The sequence below is a fragment of the Empidonax traillii genome, unplaced genomic scaffold (assembly GCF_003031625.1).
Source record: "Empidonax traillii isolate 1590-97213 ecotype Southwest subspecies unplaced genomic scaffold, ASM303162v1 scaffold98:size2021230, whole genome shotgun sequence".
Classification (NCBI taxonomy): Eukaryota; Metazoa; Chordata; class Aves; order Passeriformes; family Tyrannidae; genus Empidonax; species Empidonax traillii.
Genome location: NW_020955291.1, coordinates 624,618 through 646,383, shown reverse-complemented (window position 1 = coordinate 646,383; position 21,766 = coordinate 624,618). Strand labels below are relative to the sequence as shown.

The 21,766-nt window shown below is 38.1% G+C and overlaps 1 protein-coding gene across 6 annotated transcripts in view; it reads right to left on the bottom strand.

Annotated features, from left to right (window-relative positions):
* The window catches only part of EPB41L4B (erythrocyte membrane protein band 4.1 like 4B), a 166,963-nt gene that overhangs the window by 85,003 nt on the left and 60,194 nt on the right, over positions 1–21,766 (bottom strand). For all 6 annotated transcript variants that reach the window (XM_027881874.1, XM_027881876.1, XM_027881878.1 and 3 more), the window contains exons 3-15: positions 18,412–18,454; positions 16,116–16,194; positions 12,835–12,879; positions 11,990–12,042; positions 7,870–7,990; positions 7,235–7,322; positions 6,610–6,698; positions 6,298–6,367; positions 5,959–6,128; positions 5,749–5,858; positions 3,718–3,748; positions 3,177–3,210; positions 2,111–2,178 (exon numbers count right to left, since the gene is read on the bottom strand). In XM_027881874.1, the coding sequence (XP_027737675.1) occupies positions 2,111–2,178; positions 3,177–3,210; positions 3,718–3,748; positions 5,749–5,858; positions 5,959–6,128; positions 6,298–6,367; positions 6,610–6,698; positions 7,235–7,322; positions 7,870–7,990; positions 11,990–12,042; positions 12,835–12,879; positions 16,116–16,194; positions 18,412–18,454 (1,001 nt within the window). The remainder of the gene's footprint in view (positions 1–2,110; positions 2,179–3,176; positions 3,211–3,717; positions 3,749–5,748; positions 5,859–5,958; positions 6,129–6,297; positions 6,368–6,609; positions 6,699–7,234; positions 7,323–7,869; positions 7,991–11,989; positions 12,043–12,834; positions 12,880–16,115; positions 16,195–18,411; positions 18,455–21,766) is intronic.

Below are 21,766 nucleotides of genomic sequence, written 5' to 3'. Positions count from 1 at the left end.
CATGGCCAGGTCTGTTGGGGCTTTGGGCCACCTGGTCTAGTGAAAGGTGTCCCTGCCCATGACAAGGGGTTCGAACTAGATGATCTTTAAGGTCTCTTCCAACTCAAACCATTCTACGGTTCTGGTAATTTTTTATAGTAGCAGAAACACAGGCCAGGTTTAGACTTGACCTTTTTTAGAAATATTATAAAGTTATATAATGACAACTGCTAATTGGAATTAATTTTTTCAGAAAGCTAAACATGAAGCTAACTGCAAACAAATAATTTCACTGAAATAATTTCACTAAGATTGAGACAATTCCACATACTATTTCACGAGTTACTCGACAAAACCTTCATATGTAACACATATTGCACAGGTGGTTTCATTCCAGCTCCTGCCCATTCTAGACGTTCATGCCCAACAGAAAGAATTTTATACATCTGTAGCTTGATATCAAGTTCATGGCTGAATGGATTAATCTTTTCCAAATCAAGCTATCCCAGATGTTAAATGTCCAATTCTTTCACATCAACTCCAAGCTAGAGTAAGTTGAAGCTTCCGCTTGACCTACACATTGTCCCCTGACTGGGACAAAAATTCTGAGCACCTTTTTTACTGAGCTTGCATGACTGAGCTTTTAAATACTTTTGTTTGTTTGTTTGTTTGTTTTTAGCTTTACAAGCCTTGCTGTAAAAAAAGCCGTTGTTCATATTTCACTGACCTTAGTCTTTGCCCAGGCAGTGGAGGGGCTGAAGGGGAAGGTTGTCTACACACATTACAATACATTATTGTGTTATTTCAGTATCACTCTGCTCCAGGGTGAACTATTTGGCATTAAAATGTCACAGACTAGTATTGTAAGTGATGAAATCTTCAGAAAAATTTCACCCAAACCTCAAATGATTTATAAAATCATTAAACTCTCTTGGCAACCACTCTTCTGTGATGTGAAATTGTACATTTTAAATCATGCATAATAAAATGGACAAGTAAACCCTAAAATTAGGAAGACTTTTAAACCTGAAATACAGGCAAAGTTATTTATCTAACGTCAAGTCTCTTGTTTCTTGCATAAATGTAGCATCTGCTTTACTGTTATGTGCTAGGAATTTTGAGATGACAATGCTTATGTCTGCTTTTCTGCCTAGTAAGTATTTCTAATAACATACTTGCCTTTTTCCTGCATTCTCAGACTCCAACTCAGACCAAATTGTCTTTTCATACATTTTAAGCTCAGCCTAACCTCCGGAGCCTGCCCACACTAAAAACAAAGTCTGTCTCTTTTGGTGTAAGGATATAAACGTTAGATGAGTAGGAATGAATATTAGGGTATTGGTATTTTTCAGTGAAGACAGTAATTACTTGTCTAAAAAAAGTGAGTCACCTAAAAGTGTTACTTCTTATTAGGGTAAAATAGCAGCTGACTTTCATCACGTGTAATGCATAGACGCATATCCACTGGCAGGTGCATGCCTCCACTGTGCATTCCACCAAGGTGGTTTTAATTGGACTGAATTTCTTCCAAAATTTCTTTTCACTCAATCTCTCTCATTACTCGCTACAAGATAAAAAAGTATGCGAGAAGATAGCACAATAGTACATGCAGGAATATTTTTATGGAACAGTTCTCAAAAACTCAGTGTTATACTTTCACTAATTATCTGTAAAGTGCTTGTTAAATTGTTCCATGTACTTGTTATTTTCCCATATACATTTCTGCAAAAGATGATAACAGTGCTGCACCGCAAGAATCTGCTTACTCATAACTTAACTTTCCACTAAAATGAGCTTCTTCTTTGTCTCAGGAAATTAAATACTGATCAATTTGCAATTAGTTTTATTGAAGCTACTGAGCATCTCCCTATCCAACATACTCCCTACAGGAAATCACTAAAGTTTTATTTCGAATTCTGAATTAAATATCAACCAGAAAAAAAAACGAGATTAGGATACTCCATAGCAAAACCTAAAAAGAAGTTATTTAATACTGTCTCTACATCTCATACTTCTAACTTCTGTTTGCTTTTCATGTGCAGAGAATTGCCCAATATGGCCACCAAAGCTCCATACTGATTAAGGCAAAGAAAGAAGTAATCATCTTTTTTGCAAAGTGAGGATTGCTTACCTTACATTCACAGGTGTGTGTGGATGCCAGTGTGGCTGAGCAGGATGTATATTAGGATGATATGGTGGCTGCAAGTGAAAACATTGAACCTGGTTAATGAAATAATATAAAAACTCCTTATTAACATTTTCTTTTCCTGGAGCCACGAGGAACATGCTCCCGGGGAGCCCTAGAAACCCTACTCTTTCAGACCTTCTCCCATGTCATTACGCACAAACACGAAGCCTCTTGGTGAGGAGCTTGCTCATTGGGACACACTCATGGAAAAATGCAAAGAAAATTGCTTTTCTGTCTGACAGACCACCTGGCACATCTACTGCGTCTCGTAGAAAGCATATCAAAAAAATGTCAACTTTAATCAGAGGTGGAGAGTAAGAAAGGTTACTGTTATAACAGCAGTCTTCAGAAGGTCACCTATCTTTTGTGACAGCATTTCCCTCTCATATCCATGAGATCTCGAGGAGAAATAATGAAACAAAATCACTAGTGAGGATTTTAATAAAAAGTGTTAAGACTAAGTTCTCATGCACATACACAGCTTGGAAGAAAGCACAGCTTTCCTTCTCAGTACCACTGACTGCCAATATCACAGACAAAAACCAGGCAAGGTTTTCCCTGAAGTATATTAAAAAAAAACCAACAAACATCTGACCAGTAATGAACTTCCTCTTCGTATGAGGAAGATAATTGCAACTTCGAAATTGTCACGGATCATCCAGTGTGAGAGGTTGCTCTAGACAAAAGCTTGCTCACAGAGCAGTCTCCTGGGGCCCATCATATTCACAGTCCCAAAGGATTTAACCTTCACAGAAAGGGAAGGGAAAGAGGATGACAAATGGAGTGTACTCAGCTTGCAGAGCATTCAAGAAGAGAGGGGAAGAGAGTCTCTCTTCTTTCCCCTTAACCCAAATGTGATGCTGTTTATTTCTGAACCACCTCAGAAAATCTCACCCCAGAGTAAGTGGGAAAGGGGAGCAGAACAGATGTACTAATTAAAAAGAGCAAAAATATTTACCACTAAATATGAAAATGACAGCATTTTCTTCCACAATTGTTATGGTCTTACCTGGTAGTTATGGACTTCAGGAGTATTTTTAGCACTAAGGGAGAAAAAAATTAGCTTTATGTAAACAGTACATCTATGTCACAATTTTTTATAGTTCAGGGTTCTACTCTTCAGGGAAATATTACAGTAAAGTAGAATTCATATCCTTAAGGACATCAATATTTTATTCAAGACATACACCACAGCAGTTAATACGTGAAAGAGGGGTGTGAAATTTTTTTCTTCACTTTACATTTTAAATACGGGAACAAATAATGCTTGATAAGCTAACATAAGAGCAGGGAAAAACAGGAAATCTGTTTTATTTTAGTCTGATCTCAAACATAAAAATTAAAAAAATAAAATTAAATAATAGAAGCACCTAAAGTCCCACAGAGAGTCCCCAAGAAGAATCTGGTGCTGCATAACGAGAGGTGCCAAAGTAATACATCCCACACCAAAAAATTTGTTTCTACAAATCCTAACGCAGAAATCATCTTCAGAATCTTTTTAGCCCAACAACAGCAACTGAGAGATAGAGAGAACTTGGGCAGTCACTTACCACAGTTGTGCTGTTTTCACAGGATTGTTTGCTTAAAAAGAAAGAAATATAAAACCTTAAGACAGGTGAAATATCAGTCATTTTGCAGCTCTTGTGATTGGGGTGTTACACTAAAGTGAGTCCTCATATTTGCACAAAAGTGTCTGAATTGCAAGTGCAGCCCTGTGCTTTCTAGCATTCCTGTGCAGGATCCTAAAGTATGAGACAGACACAAACCTTCCTCTGGTCCTGCAAGAGTCAAAGCCTTTCAGAGATGACAGCAGACAAGCATATCCTTCCCAAATGTCACAAAAGGGCTTTTGGTAGAGTATGTTCTGCACAATCAGAACACTACTTTTCTGACCTTACTGTAAGCTATCATGTCAGTACCACTGAGTCCCTTGGAAATCAGAAACTATCCCTTGTAGAAATTGTCAATATCTTATAGAAACCAGAGTATTCACAAAGCTGCTTATGGCCTGTGTCTTATTACAGGGGAAAATGGTAGCCAAAACAGCCTATCAGTTGGGAATCTGGGAAGGCACTGAGCAATCTTGAGCAACAAGGTCTTGGCATATGCTTCAGACAGGTTGGAAAGAATGGTGAAGAAGGAAGCTGAGTAACTGGGATGTATCATCTCTTTTTCAAGACAAACAGCATATTTTTCAAGAGCACTGAAAACTGTCAGTGATACAGCTAAAAATCCAAGTGTCTGCTGAATGCAGAAAGTGGGTAACAAAGTTAATGAGACTGCAGAAGTCTCAAAGAGACAGAGCTAGAACAGAGTCCAACCCTTGAGGGCTGCAGCTAGATACAGATCTTAATGGCCAAGAGATGCATGAAAGACTATCTAGAGGGAGTTTTTGCATTAACTTAACAAACATGCTGTTGAGCTCTCTGAAGGGAGATCATCTGGGTATGACAGAAGTTCTCACTGGCTGCAGTGCACAGAGAAAGTAATTGAGCATAAGCTACACTTTCTTCTTCTATCTCACAGACATAAGTACAGAAGCACTGAGACACAAGGTATGATCTGCAGGTCTGACAGATACTCTAACTGCCAGAATAAAATTAAAAGAATCCATTCTTTCACTTATGACATCACCCACATTATATAGTTGGCTCTCATGTATCGCATAACGGTGTCTCACAAATTTAAAAAATTTGCACTTCTATTAAAAAAACTCCTTATATGTGCCAAGGAAGGAAGTGAGGTGGGAGTCACAGCCTCTAGAAAGCATGCACACCTGTTATCCTTTTCCCTCCACTGTCCATGAGAAACAAATGTCCCTATAATACCACAAGGACTGTTCATGGAACCATGGTTCATATTCTGGGAATGCAAAGGAGCACATAAACATTCTAAGGGAACATCAGCTCACCCTGCTCCATACAGCAATGATACCTTTAGGCTCAAGTAATATAGAATTTAGAGGGGCTTGTCCTTCCTATGTTTTTCTACAAGGAACAAAAATCTCAGCTTAAGTTTCTAAGGACAAATTACAAACCCACAAAGAAATCAATTCCTTGCCATTCCATTCAAATTTAGCATATCTCAGCATAACTCTCAGGGCAAGGTAGTTAAGGTCAGAGTCTGGATAGGTGAATAACACGTCATTGCAGACAGGAAAGTAGCCACAACTGCATAATAAGACTGCTCAATAACCCTAAAATTGTCTGGCTAGATAAGCAAGTCAGTGAGGCTTTTGGACACTCCCCATAACACATGTAGTTCTTCTAAGAAAATGTGACTTGCTTTTCCTTAATGAGTTTGCTACAACTTTTCTTTCCTCCTCAATGGAGCCACAAAAGAAACCTCCTCCTTAGATGGGGGTGGAAGAATTAAGTGTAGGTAGAGATTAAAACCAGAAGATGGAAACAACTCTGACTTTGGACAAAAAAAAGACCCATGGACCTTCTGATGTTTTAGGCGATCTGACATATTTTTCTTTACATACTGTGGTACAGATGTCATGACTGTAATATGACATTTCCATGAGTTAACGGGACACCTGCATGATCACTACAGTGAACAGCTGTAAAAACACTTACCCTTAAAGGTTGAATGCCTTCGAGAAGGATATCGCTTGCTGGGCCTTCTTTCAAATGTACTAGTTCTGCGTAATCTTGTCCCATGCGTTGCTTGATATTCTGTCCGCCCACTTAAAATACAGAAATAAACAAAGTAAACTACTGCCTTCTGCTGGACGCAGTATTTACTCATTTTATAAACACAAATATTGCTGTTACTTCTCTAAATACCTGAATCTGAAGCGTGATCCCAGCCTTATGAAGTCGGATCTACTAGATTTACTATTTGCTGGGGCTCGCAATCTGAAGAAAGCATGGTGCTCCACTGCACACTTCCACAAATGTTTGCACGTTTTGGCACTGTCTAACCGGAAAACAAATGTGTGCTCTTGCTCTCTGCCCTAAATGCAGAAACAAAAGCTTTGGAAGTTGGCATGCATGGTATTAGTCATTGTCCTTGGTAGGAGAAATACCTGGGCCAACAGTGTGCTGAGCCTCCCTTGTGTTCTTACCAGCCTAAGCACACACCACACTTTGTTGGATCAGGCCCAAGTAAGGGAAAAAAGTTACCTGTTCATCATCTTCTACAACCACAAGTGTTAGTTTGCTCTTTTTAAAGTCCATTTTTGTGATTTTAGGCCTAAACACAAGAAGCAAAAAAAAAATAAAATTAAAAGAATATTAGAATAATTTTATTTCTGCAACTATTTCACATTTGAGAGTGGTACTTCTAACCAGGCCAATCTATCTTCAGATTTGACCTTCAGATTTCAAACCTTGCAGATTTAAACTAAATTACAAAATACAGTCAAGGTCTCATTATGTAAAGGAGAAAGATTTCAGCATTTTAACAGAAAGGAATATGACACAAAAAGAGATTACCAAAAAAATAAGCCTATTTTGTTGGCTCCTTCAAAGATCAATATGCCTGTTGGTGTCAGTCCAAGAGCATATTCGCAACCATCTCTTCCCTGCAACCAAGTACAGAATAAATAATCAATATGCCATTATCAGTGCAAATCTCACTAGCAGTAGTATCGCAAAATCCACACGTCTTAAACTAAACAGTAAAGTTTGCATATTTTTTTAACATCACTGAGCAGAGGAATATGCACCTTGTACTGGGTGCAAATTGACAGGCGGAGGCTGCAGGGTGCCCTGTGTGGCCACGAGCTGCCCCAGGTGGCTCTGAGGCCCATGGAGACGGACCCACACCAGCACTGTAGCTAGGGGAGCCCACACCACAGCTCCCTCGTGTTTAAGAGCAGGCAGTACTTGCCAGGGGAAGGAGACACAACAGGAATAAACTGAGGGTCATAGAAGAAGGCATGTGGAAAGGGACACTGTGGGAACACGGCTGGAGGAGCACCCTCAGGAGGAGCACTGCAGGTGGGAAATATTTCTGAGGGACCACAAGGCAACCCACACCATAACAAGAACACCCCTCAGGCACTGACCTACACAAGGGCAGGAACCCCACACTGATAAAATATCACATGGATCTTACCTTAACTACATGCATATCTACACCATACATTTCTAGCCATTTAGCTTTGTTCAAGTAGCACAATTCAGCCTGCGCCGGGCTCTTTCCCCTATGAACATAAAATGTATACTTCATGGTAAAAAAATTTATGTCCACTTTAAATGCTTTAAAATTCATTCCCCTAACACTTTTCTTTGGGCCCTTAATCTTAATGACACTAAATGGTATTTCAAGTTTAGCTTACATTTTTACACTCCTCCCTACAAATGAAAATAAATCACAGGGACGAAAACAGAAAAAGGTCTCAAGTTGCCAATAAGGATAAAAGTTCAGGTAACACAGCATCACTGAAATGTACCACATTTATTAACAAAAGATAGGAAAATTTGTTTGCTAGATTTATTTGCAACATAAACGGAAAAAAGATCTGACTCCTTAAATTATTAAAAAATAATCCAAAGAAAAACTAATAAAAAAATGAAAAATCACTCCAACAATCTTCTTTAAATTACTGCTTGCCATTTCTAGAGAATGGGAAGGACCAATACTTCTCAACTGACAAACATAATTTCCACTTCATGTCTGTTGAAGGGGTTTGACTTGGGAAGAGAAGAAAGCCTGTTGCTAGTGACCCCACTCCCATACAGGTACTCTACCTGCACTCTTTCCATTTCTGAAAAATGTCAAATTCCATTGCTTCGGTCTGGTTTGGTGCAAACCTGAATTCAGACACAAGCTCTGGTGTGTGCTCAGGGTGCTCACACTCTCCCAGCTCAGCTGAAATCAATCGAGAAGTTAAAAATTTTAAAGATTTTGGGATGACCAGAAACATTTAATTCCATTATTTCTAGAAAAACAAGGATAGGAAGTTTTTGAGTATGTCGTAGAAGAATGTATTTGTGCCAACGTTTAAAGTTAATACCCCATTCTGCCACTCCCAGCCCCAGGAAATTCAAACCAGATTTTACAACAGAAGTCAGATAAATGCATCTGCAGGAGTAGTGTTAGGTTATTGTATAGAATTCTGACAATCAAGAATGTTATAACTAAAACAGCTTAACTGGAGCTGCTTCTGTGGATTTTACAGCACTTAAAGGAAATAAAGTTTCTATTAAAAACAATCATCAAGGCCATACTGTTACTTCTTCTCATTGCATACTTTTCATTCCAAAACATTTCCCATTTTATTGCATGCTTTGTTACGTTACTGTTCATGTCAAAACATGAAGAGAATACCTAGTCTTGTGAAACCAGTGATAAAGTTGTGCAGTTTTTTTGAAACCACTGTGGTGGTGTAATATTTAGATTAAGTAATTTTTAAGGAAAGAAATGCTGAAACATTAACATAATTGAGGTGTTGCTTTCTACTTATATGCTTAGGCCCTGGTATTTTCTTTTCTAGGAGCAGAACACTTGCCAGTTCCAGTGAGCTCAGCAGGAAATGTAAGTGCTGAGCATTTCAGTGATTTAACTTAACTGTCTTGTGTCTGTGACATGCTTTGCTCATGGAGCCTCTCAGCTATACAAAGAGGCTGCAGCATCACTGCCTTGGGGCTGTGTGGCAAACATCAGTGGAAAAGACACTGTTCAGTAATATTACATGTCATTTGACATATGATGTGATTCCCTAGCTAGGCCTTTGTTGGTGTTTCCTAACTTTTTACTACCATTACTACCAAACAGTAGTGGTATTTTGATGGCAGTAGTAGTAGCAGTATTTTAGTATTACTACCAAAATAAAAACTAAAATTGAGGCAGAGGGAAACTAAATCCCCTGAACAAAGCTGTTTTATTGCTTTAGGGCACTTTTACACTTAACAGTTGCAAAAATTTAATTCACACTCAGACTTCAAAAATGCCTAGCAGGATCCAGTAGCATATAGGAAGTTACACACAAAATGCAGTCTGTTGACTGACACCACCCACTAGGTAGTTTTGAGAACGTGAGCTTTGCTCAAACACTTAGCAGTCCTGAGGATATTAAATAAATCAATGATCGTCATTTCTAACAATTACTGCCCCATACAGATTTTTTTCTCTAATATTTCTCTCATATTTTTTTCTTCTCATGGAAGATGACTGTTACAGTATTCCTATTTATAAGACTTTTTCCTTAATAGATATTTCAGCTCTATGGCTGTTTCATCAAAGCTGAATATCTGTGTTAAGTAGTATTTAACACAGATATTGCTAAGAATTACCATCAGTCCAGTCTCCAGTATACAAAAGGGACCCACAGAAAACCCATTAGCAAGGAGGACTTCAACAGGAAAAAAAAAAAAGTAAAAATCTGAAGTTTGATATGTTGACAACCATCTAGGAAAAACATGGGAGATTTCTCTACTAGTTAACTGAGAGAAAAAGTGGGGAATGAAGGCTGACTTTGCTGTAAAGAGAACACAGAAGGATAAGAAGAATCATGAGCTTGTAGGACAAAAGATACACAGAAAAGCCAAAGCAGCAGTATTAGGTAAAAGAAGAATATCACTCTTGTTTCTCAATAGCTGCATTCACTGATTATTTGTTTTCAGGGGAACAAACTGTCTAATTTTTTTGACCTCTAACAAATAGATCTTCAGAGTAAGAGTTTCACCAGCTTCCTGCACAGGGTAGGAGGGCAGCAGAAGAAGGGGTTGTCGCAGGCTCTGTATGAGGATGCTGTCACTACTCTCGTAGAATTACATTCCTTGAATGGCTCACCAACACTAATATTTTTCAACGCAAGGGCACAGGAGAAGACCCATCTTTTTATTTGTGGTTTTATGACAAAGTATCATGCTTTGGCATACCTATTCTCTTTTCTGTGGGGTGGAGTATATCTAGTAAAACACTAAATCTACCCAGCAGCAAGGAGGTAGTTAAAAACTTATTGTAATAGTGACAATTCAAGTTTGATGACAACCTTTCTGCAGACAATCTCTAAGGGAAGCATACGATTATGTATCTGCTTAATTTCTTTCATAGGACTGGCAAATAACCAACACTTTACGTTTGAAAGATGATTCATTCAAAACACTAACCTTGAAAACTGCTATTTGAAACAAAGAATTACTGGAACAGAACAACTTAATTGATTATTAAAAAAAAAGAAGCATGTAGTTTAAAGCTGACCTGTGAAGTGAAAAGGCTTTTCTTTCAGAGGCTTAGGATACTAATGCCTAAATAGCCACTTATAGCTTTCTCTTTGCTCTTAGGAAAACCACACTAAGAAGCAAGGCTGGATTTTACAGAGTAAATGTAACCTGCTGAGGACGGACTAATTAACCTTCCTTTGTACTCTTCTTCTTGATTAAGTTTCCAATGTCAATAAAATGTAGCAAACTTTACACCAAAATTGCTAATTATTGCATATATCAGCAGAGATAATGAAATAGTTGAAATAATTTTGGATAAACTTATTGTGATGTTGTTAAAATAGTGGAAAACTGAAAGCGAGAAAAAAGGCAGCACAAAAAAGCATAAAAGCGTTTTCCCACAGACAGTGTCAAGGGATATTAGTTTTGGTACCTAGCTGGAGACATCATAAACATGATGGACAGCTATCATATTATGTTTACACAGTAATCACAGGTGACAGTTACTACCAAAAATGTTGAGGCATCAACCTATTATTGTTTGCCTGATTCTCCTTGCTTAGACTAGGGGTGAGGTTATCAGTCTTTTAATCCGTGAAAATGGAAGCAACAAATCAAAGACGGGCTCCATATTTCCTCCATCTCAAAAAGACAAATGGAGTTTGCCTGCAGCAGTTCTTTGCACACATAACAGCCACAGCTGTGCCAGACTGGTGCAGCAAAATAACTTATTACCCTAATATTTACACCTGTTGCTGGTTGGAACTGAATTCCCAGTTTTGCCTGTCAAGTCCATCTAGAATCACTGAGTTATCCCCACTGCTGTATTAAACTAAGAGACTCTGCCTAAACACTCCTTATGTCATGGATGCCATGGCCCAACCACCAAAGAAACAGGAAGAGAATTTTTCATCTCAGTTCATGTTGCTGCTAACATGGTCGAGGCTCACTGAACTTTCTTTCAGAAAAAAAATTAACTTAATTTGAGCTTCATCACATCAGTTTCCTTCCCATTTGCAAAACAAACTGCCTGAACAGAAATGAGTATTTGTATTAACATGTTTGCAACAACTTAAAAAAAAATACATTTTCCTACAATAGACTAATGAAACCCAGCGTCCTAGAATTTTTATAAAATCTTGTAACACTTGCTCCTGACACAGAAGTAATCTCAGTTTTTACCTTTACATATAATTCTCTCCTCTCCAGTGCCTGCCACCTCCTGCCCTCTGCCCTGTAACCATCTCCTTGTGTTACACACTGGGCAGGCTTCCTCTCCTAAGCACTGTCCAGGCAGCAGGAAACCCAAGTTCACAGGGACCCACCTGCCACAAAGTGTGTGCAGAAGGGTCAGCTGGCTTCTCAGGCTGAAGGGATAACACTGTGTACACATTACAGCTTCTCCCTCAGTGGGGAACAATTTGGGGTCCTTCTTTCCTGGTCAGCCCTGGGTTTCCACAAATATTTGTCTAGCCATGCCTTAGAGGCTCCTTCTCCTTAGCAAGTGTGCTGATGTTGGCTAACATAGTTCAGAAGTTATGAATGGAGGCAAGGCAAGAAAATAATCTCCCTAAAATTCTCCTCGGGAAAAGGAAGAACATTTACACACTATCAGTGAGAAAGCATTGATTACAAAGAAAAAGAAACCAGTAGGTGAGTTTTTTTATACATTAAGATAAACCACTTTCAGAATATTGCATACCTTGAAGACACAGAGCTGCTAGTTCAACAGCAGTTTCATACGGGCATTTCAGTCTTAAAAACAAAAAAACCCAAACTGTAAAAATCATGTCTCTTGTCAATAAATTCCTCTTGCAATAAAGCTAAAAAGTAGCCTGATATAAGAAATGGAAACATTAACTTCCACAAACTACTAAGGATATGAAACATCTACAATTAATTTTAACTTGTGTATGATTATCTCCTAAGTTGGTACATTCTAATTAGCACTAAACATGATACACTTCACCACAGAATAAGCTTCAACTAATAGAGACAGCATTAAATTGACTAAAGAACCATTTTTTGCTTCAACACTGTATTTTGGAACATATGGTTTTGAGATTTTTTTTCTGTAATTAAAAACAAAATAGAACACATGTGAATTTATTGGCCAGGGTAAGACTATAAAAACACAAAATATTTTTGCAGAGTTGCCCTGAACAGGAAGTGTTACACTTCAACTTCTTCCTCCTCTATTTTACCTACCATACAGAAAAAATACGGCTAGCCCATGTTACATTTGCAAGTCATAAAAAGCAGGACAATTTTGCTCTCTTTACGCATTTCCATCACCTGGTCAATCCATCAAAATTTTTACCCATTCTATTTGTCAATAATATGGTCATGATACACACTAAGTCCTTTATGTCTGTACTCTAAAGAAAAACAACATGCACGTGGAACTGTAAATCATGTTCATAATCTGCGCATGAATACCATGACAAATTAGAAAGATCTCACAATTAAAATAAAATTTTATATCACTAAGAAGTTAACTATCATAAATGCTTTAAATTACAGCTGCAAGAGTAAAAAGGTACTTACTTCCCTGACAGAATGTCTTGCCGGAGCTGTAATACAAACAGGTACCTGACAAATAAAAATGCAGAAAGTCAAAAGTATTTACAATGGCATCTTTCTAGCTCCACTACCTGGAAAAATACCCCAATCCAGTAATCACAACATTTTCATTAACTTCCTCTCGGAAAAAAAAAAAAGGGTCTTTGGGATTACTCAGATATACCATGCAACCTTCAAGATCCCACAGCTTTCACTAAAATCAAAAGAGAAGAACAATTTTCACTGTCTGGCAGTGTTCAGGACATTGTCAAAAGCCTTGCTGTTTAGGGATGTACTCTGAGCACACACCACAGCAACCTAGATATTAAAAGTTCAGAATGAAATGTCACTTAAAACAGTAGAAAAGTTCTGAATAAAAGAAACCTGAATTCCATAAAGTCCACACATTTATTTAGTAGGCCAACTAGGAATTTACAGCCTTCAAATTGTTTGCAGTATTTTAAGCTGTGGCTAATCTTCAGTCCTAGGCATGCTTCATCGCCACTCAGAGCTGGGCTTTGCTGAGGCATGCACAAGTGCCCTGGCTCATGCAAGGAACACGAAGTCACAGACAGGCTCGGCACTGCTCTGGACACCGTGGGGTAAGCCTTGCAAAGATGAATGACTCAAAAAAAGAAAGCATGAAGCACTACTGAGAGTCAGCCTAGTAAATGGGAAAATAAACCTCTCCTATCTTTACAAAGAATGCTGGGAAGACAAAGAGTTTTTCATCACAGAGGACGTGCAGTGAATTCGGTGAAGGGTGAATATTCAGGATAGACAGGGAAACAGAAATTAAAAGGAAGATCAAGATTTCTCATGACACACCACAGCAGAAGCAGATTTATCCACGCTAGATCTGTGTCACATCTGATTCACATACTTGGCTAATACCTGACTCGCCAATCAATCCTGGATGTTTGCACGCACAGATTACTGGTAGACACGTATACTTCCTGTTCTTATTGATGTCCCAAATGATTCACAATCCCATGAAGTCTTCTGAATTTGCAAGAAAAATCTGGGCAGTGCTTCTATCAGTGACAGCTGGCCTGTGCAGTGCTGCAGCCCTGTTCTGGTTGGTATGACTTACTCTTGCTCCTTTTCTGCGTGCAGGCTGACAAGCATTGGCATCTCAATTGTTGCTACACCAAATCAGCCAAACACCTAGGAAAAATCTCCACAACAACCATGTTGTGGAGACATGTTCCTCTGTGGTTTTTCTAACTAAACTAACTAATCAAGCCACACAAAAGTGACAGAAGATGTCTTCCAAAATACACTGGATTTCAACTGTTTTTAAACTGAAAAAAGACAGAATGGGTGACAGGTTTCAACACTTCCCATTACTGTGCTAATTATGAGAATGTGGTGTTATAGTTGCACTAGAAGTTGAAGTCAACTAGAAAGCCGATCTCCAGAAGGAATTTCAAGTGCCCCTCTCCCCCACCAGGTAAGTTCAAAGTTAATGATGATTTTTCTTCCACCTCTTACTCTTATTCCATTTCCCCTTGGAATAATTTTTAGTACAGAATTATTAATCTTCACCTTTGACTCAACATGCTACATGGAAAATATGAAGCCCTCCTTCCCCCTTAAAATTAAAAGAATTAAAATTAAAATCAAAAATACTTTCCTCAACAAAAAAACAAACAACAACAACAACAACAACAAAAAAAGGGCACCTATTTCTTCACTGTAAAATCAATTTCCATCCTATTTTAATTTTTTTCTTATATAGTTTCACAGTGGTCTTCTGTCAAGCTTATAATTAAAAAAAATTGTTCATGACACTGAATATTTAGCTGACTAAAGTGTTTTTCTAATTAAAACAGTCTTCTGAAATGTCACCTTTCAGCAGTAATTAGATCACAAAGCACCAGAGGTTAATACTTTCAGACAAAATGTCTTACTCGATCACAGCAATGATCACATAGCTCAGAAACCCAATCTCACAGTGACTAGGATCATATGCTTCAGAGGATTGAGCATGAAATCTTGTGGTAGACAGTAATGGAATAATTTGACCATAGGGAAAATGTAATACCTGTCAGATGTGCACTCAGATGTACGAAGACTTAGACCAATTTCCAGAAAACATACATTATTCCTACTAATTTAACTGCATTTTCTCATTAGAGATGTGGTTTTTTTGATTCACTTAAGATCTTATACTCAGTTACATATGTAGCAGGGATTTCTGTAAGTTAATTATACATTGTATAGGAATATGCCCTTTTGGTGAATTAACACTGCTGCACTAAATTTATAACAGATATTAAAGATTCTATGCCTATGTCATAAGGTGGTGACAATTAGCTCTTTAATCTTGTCTCAGGCAGTGAAAAAAAACATGGTCAACACAGCAGATAGCAAAGGCGACAGTAATCATATACCTGCAGGCATAAGTTTAATGTAAACATCACATGCACATGAACTACAACAATCAACCATCTTTAAACACCTTAGGCTGATTGGGAGTACACTGATTACTGCCAAGCAAATTAGAAGACATGGAAAGTGCCCTACGGTGATAAACAGAACAAAAGAAAAGATAAAACAGCATTAAGATAGATGACTACTATACAAAGAAGACACAGAGTAAGCAGAAACCCTTTCCTCCAGCTGCTCCTTTCTCAATTTTCAGAATATCGCCTAAATCACACCAGGTGCTAGGAACCCAGCAAGGTATAGGCCTTACAGAAAACAGTCCACCAGACTGAAACAAAAGACTTTATCAGATACTCTTAAAGTGACTTTATACAATGCAGGTTTTATACCTTTTGCTCCAGAGAATCACAGGGAAGCAGAAGAGATTCCTACAACCGCTAACCAAGAACTCAATCTGTCTATTCCCACAATTCTGTAGCCTTTGTACCATTATTAAACCACCCCCACATTTCAGAGCAAGAGGGACAAAGCAAGGCACTGGCATTTTTGCAGGATATGATGGGAAAAGGTATTAGGAGCAGCTGTCTCCCAGCTGCAGCTCCCCCCACCCAACGCTGCCTTTCTTTGACAACTTCAAGCATCAAAACTCAGCATCTCATAGACACTAAAACTCTAGGAGAGGCCTGTGAATGCTTTCTGGCACCAAGTAAAAAAAGATTACATTTCTCTGAGAGTTGCAAAAACGCCTAAGAAGGCACACAAAAAGGTCACTCTTAGTAAGAAACCTCAGACCACCTGTTTACAGTACCCCCATGTACTTTAGATGCTTATTTACCCCTCTGCCAGTCACCCAGTTAACCACATGTACTTCCTACCTTGTAAACTCTTCATGAAGGTTGTTCGGTTCTGATGAATAGTACTTAATTCGAAAATGCAACGTGTACGGAGGTCCAACTGCACATGCAGAGATTTTAATTGGAGAAAAAAGGTTTACACTGGTTGCAGTTCTGGTAAGGCAGAAGAACCAAGAACCACCCAAGAAACCCCGGACTAATCACATTTTACAAATTCTTCAAAGAAGGAAATACTCTTTCTTTTTTTTTTTTTTTAAATTTCAAAATGCATGCAATACAAAAATTAGACAGTTAACATACTCTATGATACACATTAATTCAAGTTGATCAAGCAATAGTCCATTTGGCAAACACATTTTTGTCCAAAGGGGTGTGCCCCACAGCATGCTGTTAATGACAGCAAGTTCCAGGTACACTGCTTCTTGCTGGGCCCAGAGGGAGATGGAAGGAACAGGGAAGGAGAGGGTGATGCTCCTTGTCACCAGGCACAAACACTATTTAAAAAAAAACATCTCCTACCAATAGATCATCTTCGACTTAAACCCATGGATGAGAAAAGGTAAGATAAATAAGATGAAAAGTGCTGGAGAGAACTCTGGAAGGTACCCATGAACACATGAAAGCTAACAAATTCCATGAAGTGGAGTTGCAAAAACTGTGTTTTCCAATGTGAGAAGGTGAGTGCTACATCTGACTTTGTACGTAACACAGATAATAAAAAGCTACCCAGCTACCATGAGACTGTGACCAATACATTCTTATATGCCTTAGCCTCATCTTCCAAACTAACTGCCTGCTGACATATTAATTGCTAGAAAAAATGAGTTTTTCACACTTTTCTAAGGTCTTCCATAGCATCACATCAACACAGTGCGCACGTGCCTATTAGTGATCCTTCTACTAAAAGACATGCAGCTAAATTTCAAATATAGTTCCAAAGATAGTTCCTAGAAGACAGGTTATAGTACCCCAGGCTCACAGTTAGACACCACTAGTAAGGCCCTCATAGGCAAGATAATGACTTGGAAAAAAGAGCAGTGAGCAACACCCATCAAGAAAGAGGAACTCGTCATAAAGCATCTGCTGAATGCAAGGAACGAAAAGTATCCTGTTGTGAGACAGACCTTTACAACACCCAGCAAATTGTTTCCTTCTTCGGTTCTCCTCAGAACTGTGATTGGCAAACTTCTTCTTTAAAAAGGCCCTTCACAGATTAAACGGACAAAACCAAACAACTGAACTGATTGAAGGTGGTGTAGAATCACTGAGACTGTCCACAAAAAAAGGACAAAGCTATTACAGAAAGCACAGCTGCAAATAATTTAGTCACTTAAGGAAAAGCACTCTAGAACGCGATCAAAAAGCGAGAGAAAACTAACCACCAAAATCCTACCCATAGCAGCTATCTTCACCTTGTATCTAGCAGGCTGACACCTACACACCATGGGGTGACAGCAAACCATCCTAAAGGCCTTTGAAAAACTCCTCCATTTACAGAAATCATCTAGATATTTGGATACTTATCAAAAAAGAAAGGCAAAGCACCACTGAAGCAATAATAAAGATCCATCTCTGTGAGGTCCTGCAAGGAGGTCAACAGTTTCCTTGAAAAATGATGTATTTTAATGTCACAGAAGCAAGGTTTTCAGTTGGCCCATCATTGTTGCCAAGTGCAGGATAGTAACAAAAAACCCATTAATGCCAATGTTGTACCTTACTCAAGCTTGCAACCAGATTATCAGAGATCCAGGAAGTACTTCCCTGACTCAGTCAATTTCCACAGAAGACTTAGCGGCCAAACCGAACCCTTCCATCCAAAACTACCTTTGATGAAACAGCAGCTATTTCAAAATTCCATTTCACAAAACAGCAGGTATTTCTGCTAGCTTTATTTCTAATATACAACAAAAATAAAATAAAATATTAACCCTATTAGCCAGTACACAATTAAATATTTTCCACTCTCTGGGAAAAAAAAAAAAAAAAAGGGCAGGAAATCTGTTCTGGATCAGAAGCAGTGACAGGAACCTCAATCTGTGTCCAGGCAACCTGATTTCACAGATCAGACTGAAATTACCTGGCAACCTTCTCTGCCTCAGACAAACAGCATGTGTTTAACAAGGGTTACTGCTTAGTAAGTATTCTTGTACTCAGATGTAAGATAGTCAGCCAATTACTCATGAAATAAAAATTATTTCCTAAGAAATATTTATTCCAATAAAGGGCATATTTAAACATTCACAATCATGTTCAAATACTCTAAGTTCAAATTCTTCAGAAAGTAACAAAACAAACAGGCAGAGACATAAGTACTTACTTTTTATTTGCTTCTTAATGAATTTTGAATGGTCCAACCAGTGCTAAAAAAAGAAAATTCACATTTAAAAGCAGTTCCATTTCAAGATTTTGTTGACTCAAACTAATTACAATAAAATTTATCAGATAACAATCTCTTAAAAGGAAATACTGCCATATTTATTCTCTAAATTTCCGCACATTTGTGAAAGTGGTTTATGGCACATTTAGCAACTTTTCTTCTTTCACATGGGAAAGCTTGATTTATAAATTCATCCGTACAGCCAGGGAAGTCACTTTTCCAGGGGGGAAACCTCAAAATCCAAAGCCATAAAGCAGTAGTGTGTAAGGAAAATACTCTTTTGTCCCCAGGTTTAACTGTTCCCCAAGTGCCCCTAAGGGCAGCAGGCCAAACCCCCGAGTTTCAGCCTCCTTTCAACCCTGTTTGATGGAGACCCTCCAGATCCTGTACTATTCTGCCTTTCATTGCTTCACAGCCAAGTTTTTTCAAGAAGGGTAAAGATTTAACCGTCACTAAAAGCATTTGGGAAACACATCTCCCTCCCCTTTTTTAAACTAATGGTAAATGATCCTGAATAGACACAACAATGATGACAAAAACATGTGCTGCCAGCAAAGTTTAAGCGTTCTTTGATCAGTGCAAGTTGCATCTACAGAAGACTAGCAATAAACACTCCCTGACATAAATTTAGCTTAAATCTTTGACTGCTTCTGCTCAATGTCCTATGTAAGGCTTCAATCTGATTTGAAGCAACTCCATGTAAATGCTTCTGTCGCACAAGATGCTAAAAGAATTTTGGATTTCCTTGAAATAAATGTTATTCTATCTTTAAACACATATATTTTTAAATTATAAACTAGTTACAATGAAACAAAATCTAGAGAAAAAACAACCCTTCTTCCTTCTTTCCTATTAAAACACTCATGCTTTCAGAAAAAGAATAATCTCTGAATGACTACTTATCATTCCACTAACACCATGTTACCATGTGAGGAATTATTTGTTGGATAGTAATGCTGGTATTTATTTACTAAGTACGTCCTAATCCAAGGCAAAAATTTATTTATTACAGGTATAGATGTGTGTAGATCAAAAGTCTGACAATGAATGACCCTTAAGGTAAATAAATCTCACAAAATAGGTAGAAAGAGAAATGGACCAATTATTCTGAAGGTCATTTTATTTGCACGAGACTGGCAAGACTCCCTTAGGTGAGGCTGCCAAGAAATCCATCCTTACAATCTGAGAAATCTCTACCAGAATGGAAATAAAACATTACAGTAGCTCATACAAATACATTCCTTAGAGTTGCAAGTATTTTACTGTGCCTCTACTTTAGTCTCTTATGAAAAATTACAGCTTTGTGAAATCACTTATTTTTGATAAAGAAAAATATCAACACTAAAACTTTGCTTTTATTTTTTACTGAAATTATACAAGTCTATTACTTTCACACCTCCAGGGTAGATTAAATTTTTATTCTTTAAATACCTAGCTACAAAAATATGTTTCTCCTCAGTATTTATTTTGGCTAAACATAAACCACTCAAAGACAAACACACTGATTCCATTAAAAGTTTAGCTTCATATTAAATAAAAGTAAACATAAATAACATCCAAAATACAGCCCAAAAATCCTCCAATAACATTTCACCTGTGACTCCTGTTAGCACTGTGTTCTGTAACAAGCACAGCACAACCGGAACTACAATAATTTCCAATAAAATAACAGCTGACAATCCCATTCTTGGAATGTTGTTTTCTAAGTGTATTAAAACTCAAATAAGAGCAGGTTTCAAACTGATTATTTGCAACTGTAAATACTTCAAATACAGTTTAAAAATAACCAACAAGACTCCAGGAACTACTTGTGCATACCGTTAAATGACTCTACAGCCTGGACAGGAAGCTATCCTCACTCTATGTACCCAAGCAGCCAGGGGTAGACTGCTACACAGCAAGAATTAAACTCATCTCTCTTCAGAAACAAGAGTGAGCTGCTGTTTTACTCTATCCCACACTGCACATTATGGTTGTGTGTGATGCACCACCACACAGATCACAAAATACAAACACAGAGGTAGGGCATGGACTGGTAGTATTATTGGCACAGAGTTCCTAGACCTGGTAGTTTTCATGCAGATTTGTGAACCAGCACTAATTTCAAAATCAGATATTTTGTGCAATTTCTGTGAAAATCAGCCAGAATTTCAACACTTCTTTGCCTCAGATTAATATTAGAGGGCTTCTTCACACGGTATATCAATACCTGCTTTCCAAATGTCCCTGAGTCAAAAAAAATTCATAGCACTCTAGTTAAAGCCAAAAATAGGTTTGGGCTTGGCTACATATTGCTGGCTAACTCAGTAACAGGGAATTGAAAGCAACGAAATCTGAAGTCTCCCAGGAGGCTGAGTAAAACCAGAGGAGACTTTTGCTCTCTCAGCACCTAATACTGCAGCTCTGCCTATCTTATGCTCTGGCTAAACAACTGTACATCATTTCAAGATCTGGACTCATTAAAGAAACTTAATGATAGATCTCACAGCATAAGACCAAGACTGATCACACTCATTTCAACTATACAATACCGCATTCCCCATATCCACTTTGGACTTGCAAGTATCAGGGCATAAAAAGGAGGAAGAAAGGGATTAATTGTTTCAAGACTGCGTCATGATAGGAAGACAGTATCTAAGCTACTTTGCCCACACGAGGGGAAAAAAAGCCCCAAACCTGGTCAAACTGCAGGTAATCAAGACTATGATTACTTTAGAACAGAACGAGTAGTTCAGTTGGAAGTGACCTACAATGACCATCTAATCCATCTGCCTGACCACTTCATGCTATTAAAGGCACTGTCTAAAGGTCTCTTAAACACTGACAGGCTTGGGGCAACAATCACCTCTCTAAAAAGCCCGTTTCAGTGTTTGACAACCCTCTCCATAAAGAAATGCTTCCCAGCATCCAGTCTAAACTTCCTCTGGTGCAGCTTCGAATCATTCCCACATGTCCTGTTGCTGAAGACTAGGGAGAAGTGCTCAGCACCTCCCTATCTGCTTCTCATCCTCAGGAAGCTGTCGAGACCACTGACTCCTTTAGAGATCACTATCTCCTTTAATTCTGCCAAGTAAATTGGAAGGTGAAATGCTGGATTATCTTCCATTTATTCATCTGTAAACTCAGTAAAATTTCTTTGCTCTATCAAATGAATAATGTTTCCTATGGTATTGACTGATGTAACACAGTAGCCGCTGATTGGGATTCATGTGTTGAAAACACGTATCAATCAATTCCACATGAAAGAAACACCATTTAAAAAAAAGATTTCTTAAAATACTGGAAGCACGTATTT